At 58.6% G+C, this 18,192-nt stretch overlaps 1 protein-coding gene across 2 annotated transcripts in view; it reads right to left on the bottom strand.

The window, feature by feature from the left end:
* LOC144955200 (protein NDRG3-like) overlaps window positions 1-17,914 on the bottom strand; it is a 48,111-nt gene extending 30,197 nt beyond the window's left edge. Inside the window, exons 1-8 of one of the 2 annotated variants that reach the window (XM_078885508.1) lie at window positions 17,787-17,914; window positions 16,812-16,932; window positions 15,570-15,693; window positions 14,833-14,919; window positions 13,550-13,606; window positions 12,940-13,043; window positions 7,168-7,233; window positions 1,527-1,578 (exon numbers count right to left, since the gene is read on the bottom strand). In XM_078885508.1, the coding sequence (XP_078741634.1) occupies window positions 1,527-1,578; window positions 7,168-7,233; window positions 12,940-13,043; window positions 13,550-13,606; window positions 14,833-14,919; window positions 15,570-15,693; window positions 16,812-16,932; window positions 17,787-17,799 (624 nt within the window). In that variant the 5' untranslated portion in view covers window positions 17,800-17,914. The remainder of the gene's footprint in view (window positions 1-1,526; window positions 1,579-7,167; window positions 7,234-12,939; window positions 13,044-13,549; window positions 13,607-14,832; window positions 14,920-15,569; window positions 15,694-16,811; window positions 16,933-17,786) is intronic. The other variant, XM_078885507.1, reaches the window with a different exon arrangement.
* Window positions 17,915-18,192: the final 278 nt, after the last annotated feature.

Raw genomic sequence — 18,192 nt, 5'->3', positions numbered from 1 at the left:
ATCATCATCGTCATCCAGCAGTGGACAGAGCAAGGTGGTGATGAATACACAGAGAGAGAAGAGCGCGTGGATTTGAGAACACGCACACGGTAGAGACACCATCATCATCATCATCATCCAGCAGTGGACAGAGCAAGGTGGTGATGATGACACTGAGAGAGAAGAGAGCGTGGATTTGAGAACACACACACGGTAGAGACATCATCATCATCATCATCATCCAGCAGTGGACAGAGCAAGGTGGTGATGATGACACTGAGAGAGAAGAGAGCGTGGATTTGAGAACACACACACGGTAGAGACACCATCATCATCATCCAGCAGTGGACAGAGCAAGGTGGTGATGATTACACAGAGAGAGAAGAGCGCGTGGATTTGAGAACACACACACGGTAGAGACATCATCATCATCATCATCCAGCAGTGGACAGAGCAAGGTGGTGATGATGACACTGAGAGAGAAGAGCGCGTGGATTTGAGAACACACACACGGTAGAGACATCATCATCATCATCGTCATCCAGCAGTGGACAGAGCAAGGTGGTGATGATTACACAGAGAGAGAAGAGAGCGTGGATTTGAGAACACGCACACGGTAAAGACACCATCATCATCATCATCCAGCAGTGGACAGAGCAAGGTGGTGATGACACTGAGAGAGAAGAGCGCGTGGATTTGAGAACACACACACGGTAGAGACATCATCATCATCATCGTCATCCAGCAGTGGACAGAGCAAGGTGGTGATGATGACACTGAGAGAGAAGAGCGCGTGGATTTGAGAACACACACACGGTAGAGACACCATCATCAACATCGTCATCCAGCAGTGGACAGAGCAAGGTGGTGATGATGACACTGAGAGAGAAGAGTGCGTGGATTTGAGAACACACACACGGTAGACACATCATCATCATCATCATCATCCAGCAGTGGACAGAGCAAGGTGGTGATGATGACACTGAGAGAGAAGAGAGCGTGGATTTGAAAACACACACACGGTAGAGACATCATCATCATCATCCAGCAGTGGACAGAGCAAGGTGGTGATGATGACACTGAGAGAGAACAGAGCGTGGATTTGAGAACACACACACGGTAGAGACATCATCATCATCATCATCCAGCAGTGGACAGAGCAAGGTGGTGATGATGACACTGAGAGAGAAGAGCGCGTGGATTTGAGAACACACACACGGTAGACACACCATCATCATCATCATCGTCATCCAGCAGTGGACAGAGCAAGGTGGTGATGATGACACTGAGAGAGAAGAGAGCGTGGATTTGAGAACACACACACGGTAGAGACATCATCATCATCATCATCGTCATCATCGTCATCCAGCAGTGGACAGAGCAAGGTGGTGATGATGACACAGAGAGAGAAGAGCGCGTGGATTTGAGAACACACACACGGTAGAGACACCATCATCATCATCATCCAGCAGTGGACAGAGCAAGGTGGTGGTGGTGGTGGTGGTGACGGCACACAGAGACGGGCCGGGAGCTCACGGTGAACTCACCACAGCGTCCACAGCAGGGGAGGTGTCACCCACCACCAGCATTACGGGGCAGCTGCGACACACACAGACACACACAGACACACACACACAGACACACAGACACACAGATAGACACACACAGACACACGCACACACACACAGATAGACACACACAGACACAGACACACACAGAGACACACACACAGACACACACACACAGACACATAGCCACACACAGACACACACAGCCACACACAGAGACAGAGAGACACACACAGAGACACACACAGAGACAGAGAGACACACAGATACACACAGAGACACACACACAGAGACAGAGAGACACACACAGAGACACACACAGAGAGAGATAGACACAGAGACACACACAGAGACACACACAGAGACACACAGCCACACACAGCCACACAGAGACACACACAGACGCACACAGACGCACACAGACACACAGAGACACACAGAGACACACACAGACACACACACAGAGACACACACACAGACACACACACACAGACACACACAGAGACACACACAGACACACACAGCCACACACAGAGACAGAGAGACACACACAGAGACACACAGATAGACACACACAGACACACACACACAGACACACAGACACACAGATAGACACACACAGGCGCACACAGACACACAGAGACACACACAGCGACAGAGAGATCCATCAACATGCAATCGTCCATCAACCCCCACCTCTCCGCAGGGTGAGTGAGCGGGGTGAGTGAGTGGGGTGAGTGTGGTGAGTGAGTGTGGTGAGTGTGGTGAGCGAGGTGAGTGAGCGTGGTGAGCGAGCGTGGCGAGTGAGTGTGGTGAGTGTGGTGAGCGTGGTGAGCGTGGTGAGCGAGCGTGGTGAGTGTGGTGAGCGTGGCGAGGGTGGTGAGCGTGGTGAGCGTGGTGAGCGAGCGTGGTGAGTGTGGTGAGTGTGGTGAGCGTGGTGAGCGTGGCGAGTGTGGTGAGCGTGGTGAGCGTGGTGAGCGTGGTGAGCGAGCGTGGTGAGTGTGGTGAGTGTGGTGAGCGTGGTGAGCGTGGTGAGCGAGCGTGGTGAGCGTGGCGAGGGTGGTGAGCGTGGTGAGCGTGGTGAGCGAGCGTGGTGAGTGTGGTGAGTGTGGTGAGCGTGGTGAGCGTGGCGAGTGTGGTGAGCGTGGTGAGCGTGGTGAGCGTGGTGAGCGAGGGTGGTGAGTGAGGGTGGTGAGCGAGGGTGGTGAGCGTGGTGAGCGTGGTGAGCGTGGTGAGCATGGCGAGGGTGGTGAGCGAGGGTGGTGAGCGAGGGTGGTGAGCGAGTGAGCGTGGTGAGTGTGGTGAGGTGAGCATGGTGAGTGTGGTGAGCGAGGTGAGTGTGTTGAGTGTGGTGAGCGAGGGTGGTGAGCGTGGTGAGTCAGTGTGGTGAGTGTGTTGAGTCAGTGTGGTGAGTGTGGTGAGTCAGTGTGGTGAGCGTGGTGAGTGAGCGTGGCGAGTATAGTGGTGAGTGTGGTGAGTGTGGTGAGTGTGGTGAGTCAGCGTGGTGAGCGAGGTGAGTGAGTGTGGTGAGGGTGGTGAGTGTGGTGAGTGAGCGTGGTGAGTGTGGTGAGTGAGCGAGGTGAGTGTGGTGAGTGAGCGTGGTGAGTGTGGTGAGTGAGTGTGATGAGTGTGGTGAGTGAGCGTGGTGAGTGTGGTGAGTGTGGTGAGTGAGCGTGGTGAGTGTGGTGAGTGTGGTGAGTGAGCGAGGTGAGTGAGTGTGGTGAGTGTGGTGAGTAAGTGTGGTGAGTGTGGTGAGTGAGCGTGGTGAGTGTGGTGAGTGAGTGTGGTGAGTGAGCGAGGTGAGTGTGGTGAGTGTGGTGAGTGAGTGTGGTGAGTGTGGTGAGTGAGTGTGGTGAGTGTGGTGAGTGAGCGTGGTGAGTGTGGTGAGTGAGTGTGGTGAGTGTGGTGAGTCAGCGTGGTGAGCGAGGTGAGTGAGTGTGGTGAGTGTGGTGAGTGTGGTGAGTGAGTGTGGTGAGTGTGGTGAGTGAGTGTGGTGAGTGTGGTGAGTGAGTGTGGTGAGCGTGGTGAGTGAGCGTGGTGAGCGAGGTGAGTGAGTGTGGTGAGTGTGGTGAGTGTGGTGAGTGAGTGTGGTGAGTGTGGTGAATGAGTGTGGTGAGTGTGGTGAGTGTGGTGAGTGAGCGTGGTGAGTGTGGTGAGTGAGCGAGGTGAGTGTGGTGAGTGAGTGTGGTGAGTGTGGTGAGTGAGCGTGGTGAGTGAGCGAGGTGAGTGTGGTGAGTAAGTGTGGTGAGTGTGGTGAGTGTGGTGAGTGAGCGTGGTGAGTGTGGTGAGTGAGTGTGGTGAGTGTGGTGAGTGAGCGAGGTGAGTGTGGTGAGTGTGGTGAGTGAGTGTGGTGAGTGTGGTGAGTGAGTGTGGTGAGTGTGGTGAGTGAGTGTGGTGAGTGTGGTGAGTGAGCGTGGTGAGTGAGCGAGGTGAGTGTGGTGAGTAAGTGTGGTGAGTGTGGTGAGTGTGGTGAGTGAGCGTGGTGAGTGTGGTGAGTGAGTGTGGTGAGTGTGGTGAGTGAGCGTGGTGAGTGAGCGAGGTGAGTGTGGTGAGTAAGTGTGGTGAGTGTGGTGAGTGTGGTGAGTGAGCGTGGTGAGTGTGGTGAGTGAGTGTGGTGAGTGTGGTGAGTGAGCGAGGTGAGTGTGGTGAGTGTGGTGAGTGAGTGTGGTGAGTGTGGTGAGTGAGTGTGGTGAGTGTGGTGAGTGAGTGTGGTGAGTGTGGTGAGTGAGCGTGGTGAGTGTGGTGAGTGAGCGTGGTGAGTGTGGTGAGTGAGCGTGGTGAGTGTGGTGAGTGTGGTGAGTCAGCGTGGTGAGCGAGGTGAGTGAGTGTGGTGAGTGTGGTGAGTGTGGTGAGTGAGTGTGGTGAGTGAGTGTGGTGAGTGTGGTGAGTGAGTGTGGTGAGTGTGGTGAGTGAGCGTGGTGAGCGTGGTGAGTGAGCATGGTGAGTGTGGTGAGTGAGTGTGGTGAGTGTGGTGAGTGTGGTGAGTGAGTGTGGTGAGTGTGGTGAGTGAGCGTGGTGAGTGTGGTGAGTGAGTGTGGTGAGTGTGGTGAGTGAGTGTGGTGAGCGTGGTGAGTGTGGTGAGTGAGTGTGGTGAGTGTGGTGAGTGAGTGTGGTGAGTGTGGTGAGTGAGTGTGGTGAGTGTGGTGAGTGAGTGTGGTGAGTGTGGTGAGTGAGCGTGGTGAGTGTGGTGAGTGAGCGTGGTGAGTGAGTGTGGTGAGTGAGCGTGGTGAGTGAGTGTGGTGAGTGAGTGTGGTGAGTGTGGTGAGTGAGTGTGGTGAGTGTGGTGAGTGAGTGTGGTGAGTGTGGTGAGTGAGTGTGGTGAGTGTGGTGAGTGAGCGTGGTGAGTGAATGTGGTGAGCGAGGTGAGTGAGTGTGGTGAGCGTGGTGAGTGAGTGTGGTGAGTGTGGTGAGTGAGTGTGGTGAGCGAGGTGAGTGAGTGTGGTGAGCGAGGTGAGTGAGTGTGGTGAGCGAGGTGAGTGAGTGTGGTGAGTGTGGTGAGTGAGTGTGGTGAGTGTGGTGAGTGAGTATGGTGAGTGTGGTGAGTTAGTGTGGTGAGTGTGGTGAGTGAGTGTGGTGAGTGAGTGTGGTGAGTGTGGTGAGTGAGTGTGGTGAGTGAGGTGAGTGAGTGTGGTGAGTGTGGTGAGTGAGTGTGGTGAGTGTGGTGAGTGAGTGTGGTGAGTGTGGTGAGCGAGGTGAGTGAGTGTGGTGAGTGTGGTGAGTGAGTGTGGTGAGTGTGGTGAGTGTGGTGAGTGAGTGTGGTGAGTGTGGTGAGCGAGGTGAGTGAGTGTGGTGAGCGTGGTGAGTGAGTGTGGTGAGTGAGTGTGGTGAGTGTGGTGAGTGAGTGTGGTGAGTGTGGTGAGTGAGTGTGGTGAGTGTGGTGAGCGAGGTGAGTGAGTGAGGTGAGTGAGTGTGGTGAGTGTGGTGAGTGAGTGTGGTGAGTGTGGTGAGTGTGGTGAGTGTGGTGAGTGAGTGTGGTGAGTGTGGTGAGTGAGTGAGGTGAGTGAGTGTGGTGAGTGTGGTGAGTGAGTGTGGTGAGTGTGGTGAGTGAGTGTGGTGAGTGTGGTGAGTGAGTGTGGTGAGTCAGCGTGGTGAGCGTGGTGAGTGAGTGTGGTGAGTGTGGTGAGTGAGCGAGGTGAGTGAGTGTGGTGAGTGTGGTGAGTGAGCGTGGTGAGCGTGGTGAGTGAGCGTGGTGAGCGTGGTGAGTGAGCGTGGTGAGCGTGGTGAGTGTGGTGAGTGAGTGTGGTGAGTGTGGTGAGTGAGTGTGGTGAGCGTGGTGAGTGAGTGTGGTGAGCGTGGTGAGTGAGTGTGGTGAGCGTGGTGAGTGAGTGTGGTGAGCGTGGTGAGTGAGTGTGGTGAGTGTGGTGAGTGAGTGAGGTGAGTGAGTGTGGTGAGTGTGGTGAGTGAGTGTGGTGAGTGTGGTGAGTGTGGTGAGTGTGGTGAGTGTGGTGAGTGAGTGTGGTGAGTGTGGTGAGTGAGTGAGGTGAGTGAGTGTGGTGAGTGTGGTGAGTGAGTGTGGTGAGTGTGGTGAGTGAGTGTGGTGAGTGTGGTGAGTGAGTGTGGTGAGTGTGGTGAGTGAGTGTGGTGAGTGTGGTGAGTCAGCGTGGTGAGCGTGGTGAGTGAGTGTGGTGAGTGAGCGAGGTGAGTGAGTGTGGTGAGTGTGGTGAGTGTGGTGAGTGAGCGTGGTGAGCGTGGTGAGTGAGTGTGGTGAGTGTGGTGAGTGAGCGTGGTGAGCGTGGTGAGTGAGTGTGGTGAGCGTGGTGAGTGAGTGTGGTGAGCGTGGTGAGTGAGTGTGGTGAGCGTGGTGAGTGAGTGTGGTGAGTGTGGTGAGTGTGGTGAGTGAGTGTGGTGAGTGTGGTCAGTGTGGTGAGTGAGTGTGGTGAGTGAGCGTGGTGAGTGTGGTGAGTGTGGTGAGTGAGCGAGGTGAGTGTGGTGAGTGAGTGTGGTGAGTGTGTGTGGTGAGTGAGTGTGGTGAGTGTGGTGAGTGTGGTGAGTGTGGTGGTGAGTGAGCGTGGTGAGTGCGTGGTGAGCGAGGGTGGTGAGTGTGGTGAGTGAGTGTGGTGAGTGTGGTGAGTGAGCGAGGTGAGTGTGGTGAGTGAGCGTGGTGAGTGTGGTGAGTGAGTGTGGTGAGTGAGCGAGGTGAGTGTGGTGAGTGAGTGTGGTGAGTGTGGTGAGTGAGTGTGGTGAGTGTGGCGAGTGTGGTGAGTGAGTGTGGTGAGTGTGTTGAGTCAGCGTGGTGAGTGTGGTGAGCGAGTGTGGTGAGTGTGTGGTGAGCGTGGTGAGTGAGCGTGGTGAGTGAGCGTGGTGAGTGAGCGTGGTGAGTGCGTGGTGAGCGAGGGTGGTGAGCGTGGTGAGTGAGCGTGGTGAGTGCGTGGTGAGCGAGTGTGGTGAGTGTGTGGTGAGTGAGCGTGGTGAGTGTGTGGTGAGCGAGCGTGGTGAGTGTGTGGTGAGTGAGCGTGGTGAGTGTGTGGTGAGCGAGTGTGGTGAGTGTGTGGTGAGTGAGCGTGGTGAGCGAGCGTGGCGAGCGTGGTGAGCGTGGTGAGTGAGCGTGGTGAGCGTGGTGAGCGAGCGTGGTGAGCGAGCGTGGTGAGTGAGTGTGGTGAGCGTGTGGTGAGCATGTTACGTGATGGTCTTGACGGAGGTACCCACAGCTCCCTGGACGGGCCGGTACACCTCCAAGTCCCTGCGGCTGAGACACCAAAGACAAAAGATCCCCCGCAAAGCCTTCAACATACTGTAGGGGCAAGTGCGGTTCGTAGCTAGCAGGACCTATGGGTGGCTGGCAAGCAGCACGCCCGGCCGCCTTTGTCTCCCCAGTGGCGATGTTTACTACACACCGCACCAGGTACTCATTTGAGGCTGAGTCGACCTAGGGGAGGCCCGGGACCGATTCAGATAATCGTCACCGGTGGTGGTGGTGGTGGCCCTGAGCGGGAATTGAAGTCGGATCATTTGCTGGGTTCGTAGCGCAGAGCGAACCACTGCACTACCGCTCAACCACACGCACGCTCACTCACCCGCTCAACCACTCACCCGCTCAACCACACACACGCTCACTCACCCGCTCAACCACTCACCCGCTCAACCACACACACGCTCACTCACCCGCTCAACCACTCACCCGCTCAACCACACACACGCTCACTCACCCGCTCAACCACTCACCCGCTCAACCACACACACGCTCACTCACCCGCTCAACCACACACACGCTCACCCACACACACGCTCACTCACCGACTTCCGCACACACACACACACACGCTCACTCACACGCTCAACCACTCACCCGCTCACCCACACACACGCTCACTCACCCGCTCAACCACTCACCCGCTCACCCACACACACGCTCACTCACCCGCTCAACCACACACACGCTCACTCACCCGCTCAACCACTCACCCGCTCACCCACACACACGCTCACTCACCCGCTCAACCACACACACGCTCACTCACCCGCTCAACCACTCACCCGCTCACTCACCCGCTCACCCACTCACCCGCTCACCCACACACACGCTCACTCACCCGCTCACCCACTCACCCGCTCACCCACACACACGCTCACTCACCGACTTCCGCACACACACACACACACGCTCACTCACACGCTCAACCACTCACCTGCTCACTCACCGACTTCCGCACACACACACGCTCACTCACCCACACACACGCTCACTCACCCGCTCACCCACACACACACACACACGCTCACTCACCTGCTCAACCACACACACACTCACTCACCCGCTCACCCACTCACCCGCTCACCCACACACACGCTCACTCACCCGCTCAACCACTCACCCGCTCAACCACTCACCCGCTCACCCACACACACGCTCACTCACCCGCTCACCCACTCACCCGCTCACTCACCGACTTCCGCACACACACACACACACACACGCTCACTCACACGCTCAACCACTCACCCGCTCACTCACCGACTTCCGCACACACACACACACACTCACCCACACACACGCTCACTCACCGACTTCCGCACACACACACACACACACACTCACCCACTCACCCACACACACACACGCTCACTCACCCGCTCACCCACACACACACACACACACGTTCACTCACCCACTCACCCACACACACATGGTCACTCACCCACACACACACGCTCACTCACCCGCTCAACCACACACACGCTCACTCACCGACTTCCGCACACACACACACACACTCACCCACCCACACACACGCTCACTCACCGACTTCCGCACACACACACACACACTCACCCACCCACACACACTCACCCACCCACACACACGCTCACTCACCGACTTCCGCACACACACACACACACTCACCCACCCACACACACGCTCACTCACCGACTTCCGCACACACACACACACACTTACCCACCCACACACACGCTCACTCACCGACTTCCGCACACACACACACACACACGCTCACTCACACGCTCAACCACACACACGCTCACTCACCGACTTCCGCACACACACGCTCACTCACCCACACACACGCTCACTCACCCGCTCACCCACACACACACACACACGCTCACTCACCTGCTCAACCACACACACACTCACTCACCCGCTCACCCACTCACCCGCTCACCCACTCACCCGCTCACCCACACACACGCTCACTCACCCGCTAACTCACCCACACACACGCTCACTCACCCGCTCACCCACACACACATGGTCACTCACCCACACACACGCTCACTCACCCGCTCAACCACACACACGCTCACTCACCCGCTCAACCACACACACGCTCGCTCACCCGCTCACCCACACACACGCTCATTCACCCGCTCACCCACACACACACACGCTCACTCACCCGCTCAACCACACGCAAGCTCACTCACCCACTCACCCAAATGCACGCTCACTCACCCGCTCACCCACACGCACGCTCACTCACCCGCTCAACCACACGCACGCTCACTCACCCGCTCAACCACACGCACGCTCACTCACCCGCTCACCCACACACACGCTCACTCACCCGCTCACCCACACACACGCTCACTCACCCGCTCACCCACACACACGCTCACTCACCCGCTCACCCACACACACACACGCTCACTCACCCGCTCACCCACACACACACGCTCACTCACCCGCTCACCCACACACACGCTCACTCACCCGCTCACCCACACACAGGCTCACTCACCAGCTAACCCACACACACACACGCTCACTCACCCGCTCACCCACACACACACGCTCACTCACCCGCTCACCCACACACACGCTCACTCACCTGCTCACCCACACACAGGCTCACTCACCAGCTAACCCACACACACGCTCACTCACCCGCTCACTCACCCGCTCACCCACACACACACACCCACACACACGCTCACTCACCCGCTCACCCGCTCACTCACCCGCTCACCCACACACACGCTCACTCACCCGCTCACCCACACACACGCTCACTCACCCGCTCACCCACACACACGCTCACTCACCCGCTCACCCACACACACGCTCACTCACCCGCTCACCCACACGCTCACTCACCCGCTCACTCACCCGCTCACCCACACACACGCTCACTCACCCGCTCACCCACACACACACACGCTCACTCACCCACACACACACACGCTCACTCACCCGCTCACTCACCCGCTCACACACACACCCACACACACGCTCACTCACCCGCTCACCCGCTCACTCACCCGCTAACCCACCCACACACACGCTCACTCACCGGCTCACCCACACACACACACGCTCACTCACCCGCTCACCCACACACACGCACACACACACGCTCACTCACCCGCTCACCCACACACACACACACACACACGCTCACTCACCTGCTCATCCACACACAGGCTCACTCACCAGCTAACCCACACACACACACGCTCACTCACCCGCTCACCCACACACACACACGCTCACTCACCCGCTCACCCACACACACGCTCACCCACCCACTCACCAGCTAACCCACACACACACACGCTCACTCACCCGCTCACCCACACACACACACGCTCACTCACCCGCTCACCCACACACACGCTCACCCACCCGCTCACCCACACACACGCTCACTCACCCGCTCACCCACACACACGCTCACCCACACACATGCTCACTCACCCGCTCACCCACACACACGCTCACCCACACACACGCTCACTCACCCGCTCACCCACACACACGCTCACCCACACACATGCTCACTCACCCGCTCACCCGCACACACACCCACTCACCCGCTCACCCACACACACGCTCACCCACACACATGCTCACTCACCCGCTCACCGGCACACACACCCACTCACCCGCTCACCCACACACACGCTCACCCACCCGCTCACCCGCACACACACCCACTCACCCGCTCACCCACACACACACTCACTCACCCGCTCACCCGCACACCCACTCACCCGCTCACCCACGCTCACTCACCCGCTCACCCGCACACCCACTCACCCGCTCACCCGCACACACACCCACTCACCCGCTCACCCACACACACGCTCACTCACCCGCTCACCCGCACACCCACTCACCCGCTCACCCACGCTCACTCACCCGCTCACTCACACACGCTCACTCACCTGCTCATCCACACACAGGCTCACTCACCAGCTAACCCACACACACACACGCTCACTCACCCGCTCACCCACACACACACACGCTCACTCACCCGCTCACCCACACACACGCTCACCCACCCACTCACCAGCTAACCCACACACACACACGCTCACTCACCCGCTCACCCACACACACACACGCTCACTCACCCGCTCACCCACACACACGCTCACCCACCCGCTCACCCACACACACGCTCACTCACCCGCTCACCCACACACACGCTCACCCACACACATGCTCACTCACCCGCTCACCCACACACACGCTCACCCACACACACGCTCACTCACCCGCTCACCCACACACACGCTCACCCACACACATGCTCACTCACCCGCTCACCCGCACACACACCCACTCACCCGCTCACCCACACACACGCTCACCCACACACATGCTCACTCACCCGCTCACCGGCACACACACCCACTCACCCGCTCACCCACACACACGCTCACCCACCCGCTCACCCGCACACACACCCACTCACCCGCTCACCCACACACACACTCACTCACCCGCTCACCCGCACACCCACTCACCCGCTCACCCACGCTCACTCACCCGCTCACCCGCACACCCACTCACCCGCTCACCCGCACACACACCCACTCACCCGCTCACCCACACACACGCTCACTCACCCGCTCACCCGCACACCCACTCACCCGCTCACCCACGCTCACTCACCCGCTCACTCACACACGCTCACTCACCCGCTCACCCACACACACACACGCTCACTCACCCGCTCACTCACCCGCTCACCCACACACACGCTCACCCACACACATGCTCACTCACCCGCTCACCCGCACACACACCCACTCACCCGCTCACCCACACACACGCTCACTCACCCGCTCACCCACACACACGCTCACTCACCCGCTCACCCACACACACACTCACCCACACACACGCTCACTCACCCGCTCACCCGCACACACACCCACTCACCCGCTCACCCGCACACACACCCACTCACCCGCTCACCCACGCTCACTCACCCGCTCACCCACACACACGCTCACTCACCCGCTCACCCACACACACGCTCACCCACACACATGCTCACTCACCCGCTCACCCGCACACACACCCACTCACCCGCTCACCCGCACACACGCTCACCCACCCGGGGATAATGCTATGGACTTGGGGGTGGTGCTATTGATCCAGTGGCATGGTTATCGATCAGGGGACCAGTGCTATTGATCCAGTGGCATAGTTATCGATCAGGGGGTCAGTGCTATTGATCCAATGGCATGGTTATCGATCAGGGGACCAGTGCTATTGATCCAGTGGCATGGTTATCGATCGGGGGGTAAGTGCTATTGATCCAGTGGCATGGTTATCGATCAAGGGACCAGTGCTATTGATCCAGTGGCATGGTTATCGATCGGGGGGCCAGTGCTATTGATCCAGTGGCATGGTTATCGATCAGGGGACCAGTGCTATTGATCCAGTGGCATGGTTATCGATCGGGGGGCCAGTGATATTGATCCAATGGCATGGTTATCGATCGGGGGGCCAGTGCTATTGATCCAGTGGCATGGTTATCGATCGGGGGGTCAGTGCTATTGATCCAATGGCATGGTTATCGATCAGGGGGCCAGTGCTATTGATCCGGTGGCATGGTTATCGATCGGGGGGCCAGTGCTATTGATCCAGTGGCAGACAGGGCGGTGGTGGGGGGGGGGGGGGTTGCCGTGGCTGTACCTGTCGTAGGCGTGCAGGAACAGCGACAGGTTGTACTGGTTGATGTCCTGGCCCATGTGCTGACGGTAGGTCTCAATCAAGTCGTGATTGTTTAGGAGCTCCTCCTGCAAGGCAAAGGTCACCCCCCCCCCCCGTGTAGTCCACACAGGCTGCTGCTGGGGCAAGTGCCTTGTCAGCGAAGACCTATTAAGGCCGTGCGCCTGTAACCCAGGCTCTCTGTCAGTGTCTCCGACACGGCCATCGTGAACCCCCTGAGAGAGAGAGACACCCAGAACCAGGGCTTGAACCCAGGGCCTCAGTATGTCTGACATGGCCATCATGAACCCCCTGAGAGAGAGACACCCAGACCCAGGGCTTGAACCCAGACTCTCAGTGTCTCCGACATGGCCATCGTGAACCCCCTGAGAGAGACACCCAGACCCAGACCTTGAACCCAGGCTCCCAGTGTCTCCGACACGGCCATGAACATCCCACCGAGAGAGAGAGACCCAGACCTCAAAGCCACGATCTCAGCGTCTCCGACACGCGTCCATTACGAACCCCCCCCCCCCCCCCCGCCGTGCGAGACACCACAGACACGCAAGGCCCCAGGCCTCGGCCGCACACTTGCCTGGCTGAAGTGGTGAGACATGAGGATGTCGGACAGCGTGCTGGTGAACTCGGACAGCTGCGGAGACAACAACACCAAGGCAAAGGTCACCCGCGTAGCCTTAGCGGACTGTTGGAGGGGGGGGGGGGCAAAGTGCTGCTCGCAGCGTGGAGCGGCGGCGTCAACGAAGGACGCCACTGGGCTCGAACCCAGGCTCTCAGTGTCTCCGACACGGCCATCGTGAACCCCCTGAGAGAGACACCCAGACCCTGGGCTTGAACCCAGGAGACCCAGTGTCTCCGACACGGCCATCGTGAACCCCCTGAGAGAGACACCCAGACCCAGGGCTTGAACCCAGGAGACCCAGTGTTTCCGACACGGCCATCGTGAACCCCCTGAGAGAGACACCCAGACCCAGGGCTTGAACCCAGGAGACCCAGTGTCTCCGACACGGCCATCGTGAACCCCCTGAGAGAGACACCCAGACCCTGGGCTTGAACCCAGGAGACCCAGTGTCTCCGACACGGCCATCGCGAACCCCCTGAGAGAGACACCCAGACCCTGGGCTTGAACCCAGGAGACCCAGTGTCTCCGACACGGCCATCGTGAACCCCCTGAGAGAGACACCCAGACCCAGGGCTTGAACCCAGGAGACCCAGTGTCTCCGACACGGCCATCGTGAACCCCCTGAGAGAGACACCCAGACCCAGGGCTTGAACCCAGGAGACCCAGTGTCTCCGACACGGCCATCGTGAACCCCCTGAGAGAGACACCCAGACCCAGGGCTTGAACCCAGGATTGCAGTGTCTCCGACACGGCCATCGTGAACCCCCTGAGAGAGACACCCAGACCCAGGGCTTGAACCCAGCCTCCCAGTGTCTCCGACACGGCCATCGTGAACCCCCTGAGAGAGAGAGACACCCAGACCCAGGGCTTGAACCCAGGCTCCCAGTGTCTCCGACACGGCCATCGTGAACCCCCTGAGAGAGAGAGACACCCAGACCCAGGACTTGAATTCAGGCTCTCAGTGTCTCCGACACGGCCATCGTGAACCCCCTGAGAGAGACACTCAGACCCAGGGCTTGAACCCAGGCTCCCAGTGTCTCCGACACGGCCATCGTGAACCCCCTGAGAGAGAGACACCCAGACCCAGGACTTGAATTCAGGCTCTCAGTGTCTCCGACACGGCCATCGTGAACCCCCTGAGAGAGACACTCAGACCCAGGGCTTGAACCCAGGCTCCCAGTGTCTCCGACACGGCCATCGTGAACCCCCTGAGAGAGAGAGAGACATCACGAAGCTACCTTGGCTGTGGCCCAGTCGATCCAGCCCTTGGCGCAGGGGTCAATGTTGATGAGAACCAGGCCCTCCAGCAACTCCGGGTGCTGGAGCTGCAACCACGACAGAGATGAAGCCAAAAGGTCAATGGGTCTCTGTGTGAGGAGTCTATGGGTTTGTGTGTGTGGGTCTATGGGTCTCTGTGTGAGGAGTGAATGAGTTTCTGTGTGGGTCTATGATTCTCTATGTGAGGAGTCTATGGGTCTGTGTGAGAAGTCTATGGGTCTCTGTGTGGGTCTATGGTCACTGTAAGTCGAGTCTATGGGTCTCTGCCGTGTGAGTCTATGGGTCTCTGCCGTGTGAGTCTATGGGTCTCTGCCGTGTGAGTCTATGGGTCTCTGCCGTGTGAGTCTATGGGTCTCTGCCGTGTGAGTCTATGGGTCTCTGCCGTGTGAGTCTATGGGTCTCTGCCGTGTGAGTCTATGGGTCTCTGCCGTGTGAGTCTATGGGTCTCTGCCGTGTGAGTCTATGGGTCTCTGCCGTGTGAGTCTATGGGTCTCTGCCGTGTGAGTCTATGGGTCTCTGCCGTGTGAGTCTATGCGTCTCTGCCGTGTGAGTCTATGGGTCTCTGCCGTGTGAGTCTATGGGTCTCTGCCGTGTGAGTCTACGGGTCTCTGTGTGAGTCTACGGGTCTCTGTGTGAGTCTATGACCATCACGGTCATCGTGGTGAGCCTCCCCCAGGCACCGGTGTTTGTGGCTCACCGCGAAGCGAGCCAGGATGTTGGCACCGGCGCCAACGCCGATGCCGATGATGCTGCGCAGGCTGAAGTGTGTGGCGATCGAGGGGAGCATCTCAGCCAGCTGGTCCATGCTTGGATACACGTACCTTGGGGAGGGCCAGCCAAAGGGCAACGCCATTTAGTGCCACCCCCTTTCTACCAAGCGACGCCCCCTTTCCATCAAGCGACGCCCACTTTATAGCAAGCGACGCCCACTTTATAGCAAGCGACGCCCCCTTTCTACCAAGCGACGCCCCCTTTCTACCAAGCGCCGCCCCCTTTCTATTAAGCGACGCCCCCTTCCGACCAAGCGCCGCCCCCTTCCTACCAAGCGACGTCCACTTTCTAACAAGCGACGCCCCCTTTCTATCAAGCGACGCCCACTTTATAGCAAGCGACGCCCCCTTTCTACCAAGCGACGCCCCCTTTCTACCAAGCGACGCCCCCTTTCTACCAAGCGACGCCCCCTTTCTATCAAGCAACGCCCCCTTTCTACCAAGTGCCGCCCCCTTTCCATCAAGCAACGCCCCCTTTCTACCAAGCGACGCCCCCTTTCTACCAAGTGCCGCCCCCTTTCCATCAAGCAACGCCCCCTTTCCATCAAGCGACGGCCCCTTTCTACCAAGCGACGCCCCCTTTCTACCAAGTGCCGCCCCCTTTCCATCAAGCAACGCCCCCTTTCCATCAAGCAACGCCCCCTTTCCATCAAGCAACGCCCCCTTTCTACCAAGCGACGCCCCCTTTCTACCAAGTGCCGCCCCCTTTCCATCAAGCAACGCCCCCTTTCTACCAAGCGACGCCCCCTTTCTACCAAGTGCCGCCCCCTTTCCATCAAGCAACGCCCCCTTTCTACCAAGCGACGCCCCCTTTCTACCAAGTGCCGCCCCCTTTCCATCAAGCAACGCCCCCTTTCTACCAAGCGACGCCCCCTTTCTACCAAGCCACGCCCCCTTTCTACCAAGCGACGCCCCCTTTCTACCAAGCGACGCCCCCTTTCTAACAAGCGACGCCCCCTTTCTAACAAGCGACGCCCCCTCCACATGACGGCTGACACGTGATGACTACCAGTGTGCAAAACGGATTCCTCAAGTAGAATTACATTTTCTGCTTCTGACGACCAGTTCGGCTGGGCACTGCTGCCCTTGTGAGGTGTGCCACCCACTGCCCACCCACCCACCCACCCACCCCTGCCTCCCCTCCTCCTCCCACTGCGACCGCCGCCTACCCGTTGGGGAACTGGGCAGCTCCTTCCTGCTGCCCAGGTGCGTCGATGTGGTAGATGGCAAAGTGCTTGGAGATCTCCTGCATGTCCTCATAGTTGAAGAGCGTGTTGAAGCACGACTTGTCTGCGCGCACAGAGAAGAGACGGAGGTCACCAACGCAAGCGGGAATCGAACTCGTAGTGCAGCGCGCTCCCCGCTCCCCGCACACACACACACGCACGCACACGCACGTGCGCGTACTACAAAGACAAAGGTCCACCCGTGTAGCCTTCGCAGACTGTTGGGGCAAGTGCTGTTAGCGAGTGGCAGCAGTGCCTATGAAGGCCGGCACTGTGGCACACGAGGGGGGGTGGGTGGGTGGCAGAGGTCGCAACCGGGTACCCGATACCCGTACCCTACCCGATACCCGGCTACCCGTACCCGGCCGGGTACCCGTTTGCGACCGGGTACGGGTAGGCCGTGAGTCACCGGTGAGTCGCCGTTTGTCACTCATTTCCCAACGTCTTGTCTCTTCTCACAATTCAAGTTCCTAGAATCAACCCACCCGCGCCTGCAACATGGCTTCATCCCAGAGGTCGCAATCGGGTACCCGATACACGTACCCTACCCGATACCCGGCAACCTGGCCGGGTACGGGTAGGCCGTGAGTCACTGGTGAGTCGCCGTTTGTCACTCATTTTGGGTAGGGTACGGGTAGGGAACGGCTACCCGTACCCGGCCGGGTACGGGTAGCCGTTTGCGACCCTGGTGCGGCCGGGTACGGGTACGGGTAAGGAATCAAAACCCGTTTGCGACCTCTGGTGGTTGGCCAGCACCACGCACGCCCGGTGTTTACTACACGCCACACCGGGTACTCATTTGAGACTCAGTCGACCTAGGGGAGGCCCAGGACCGGTTCAGATAGTCGTCATCATCGGGGAGTGGTCACACTCATGGTTCAGGCCCCTGTCACGGTAACGGGGAGTGGTCACACTCACGGTTCAGGCCCATGTCGTGGTAGGTGAGGATGACTGGTTTGTTCGCCTTGGGCGAACCACGCACCGTTACGTGTAGAACGCCATAGGCAGTCTCCACATCGTGCTCCTGTAACACAACGCGCACGCAACGTACACAACGCACATTAATGTCACGTATATACACACACAACGTACACAACACACGTTCACGTGACGCATATACACACACAACGTACACAACACACATACACAACGTACACAATGCACACACACACAACGTACACACACACACACACACAACGTACACACACACATACACACACAACGTACACACACACATACACACACAACGTACACAACCACATACACACACAACGTACACAACACACACACACAACCACACACAACGTACACAACACACACAAAC

This window comes from Lampetra fluviatilis, unplaced genomic scaffold (assembly GCF_964198595.1).
Source record: "Lampetra fluviatilis unplaced genomic scaffold, kcLamFluv1.1 SCAFFOLD_586, whole genome shotgun sequence".
Taxonomy (NCBI): domain Eukaryota; kingdom Metazoa; phylum Chordata; class Hyperoartia; order Petromyzontiformes; family Petromyzontidae; genus Lampetra; species Lampetra fluviatilis.
This window is presented reverse-complemented; position numbering and strand designations above follow the sequence as displayed.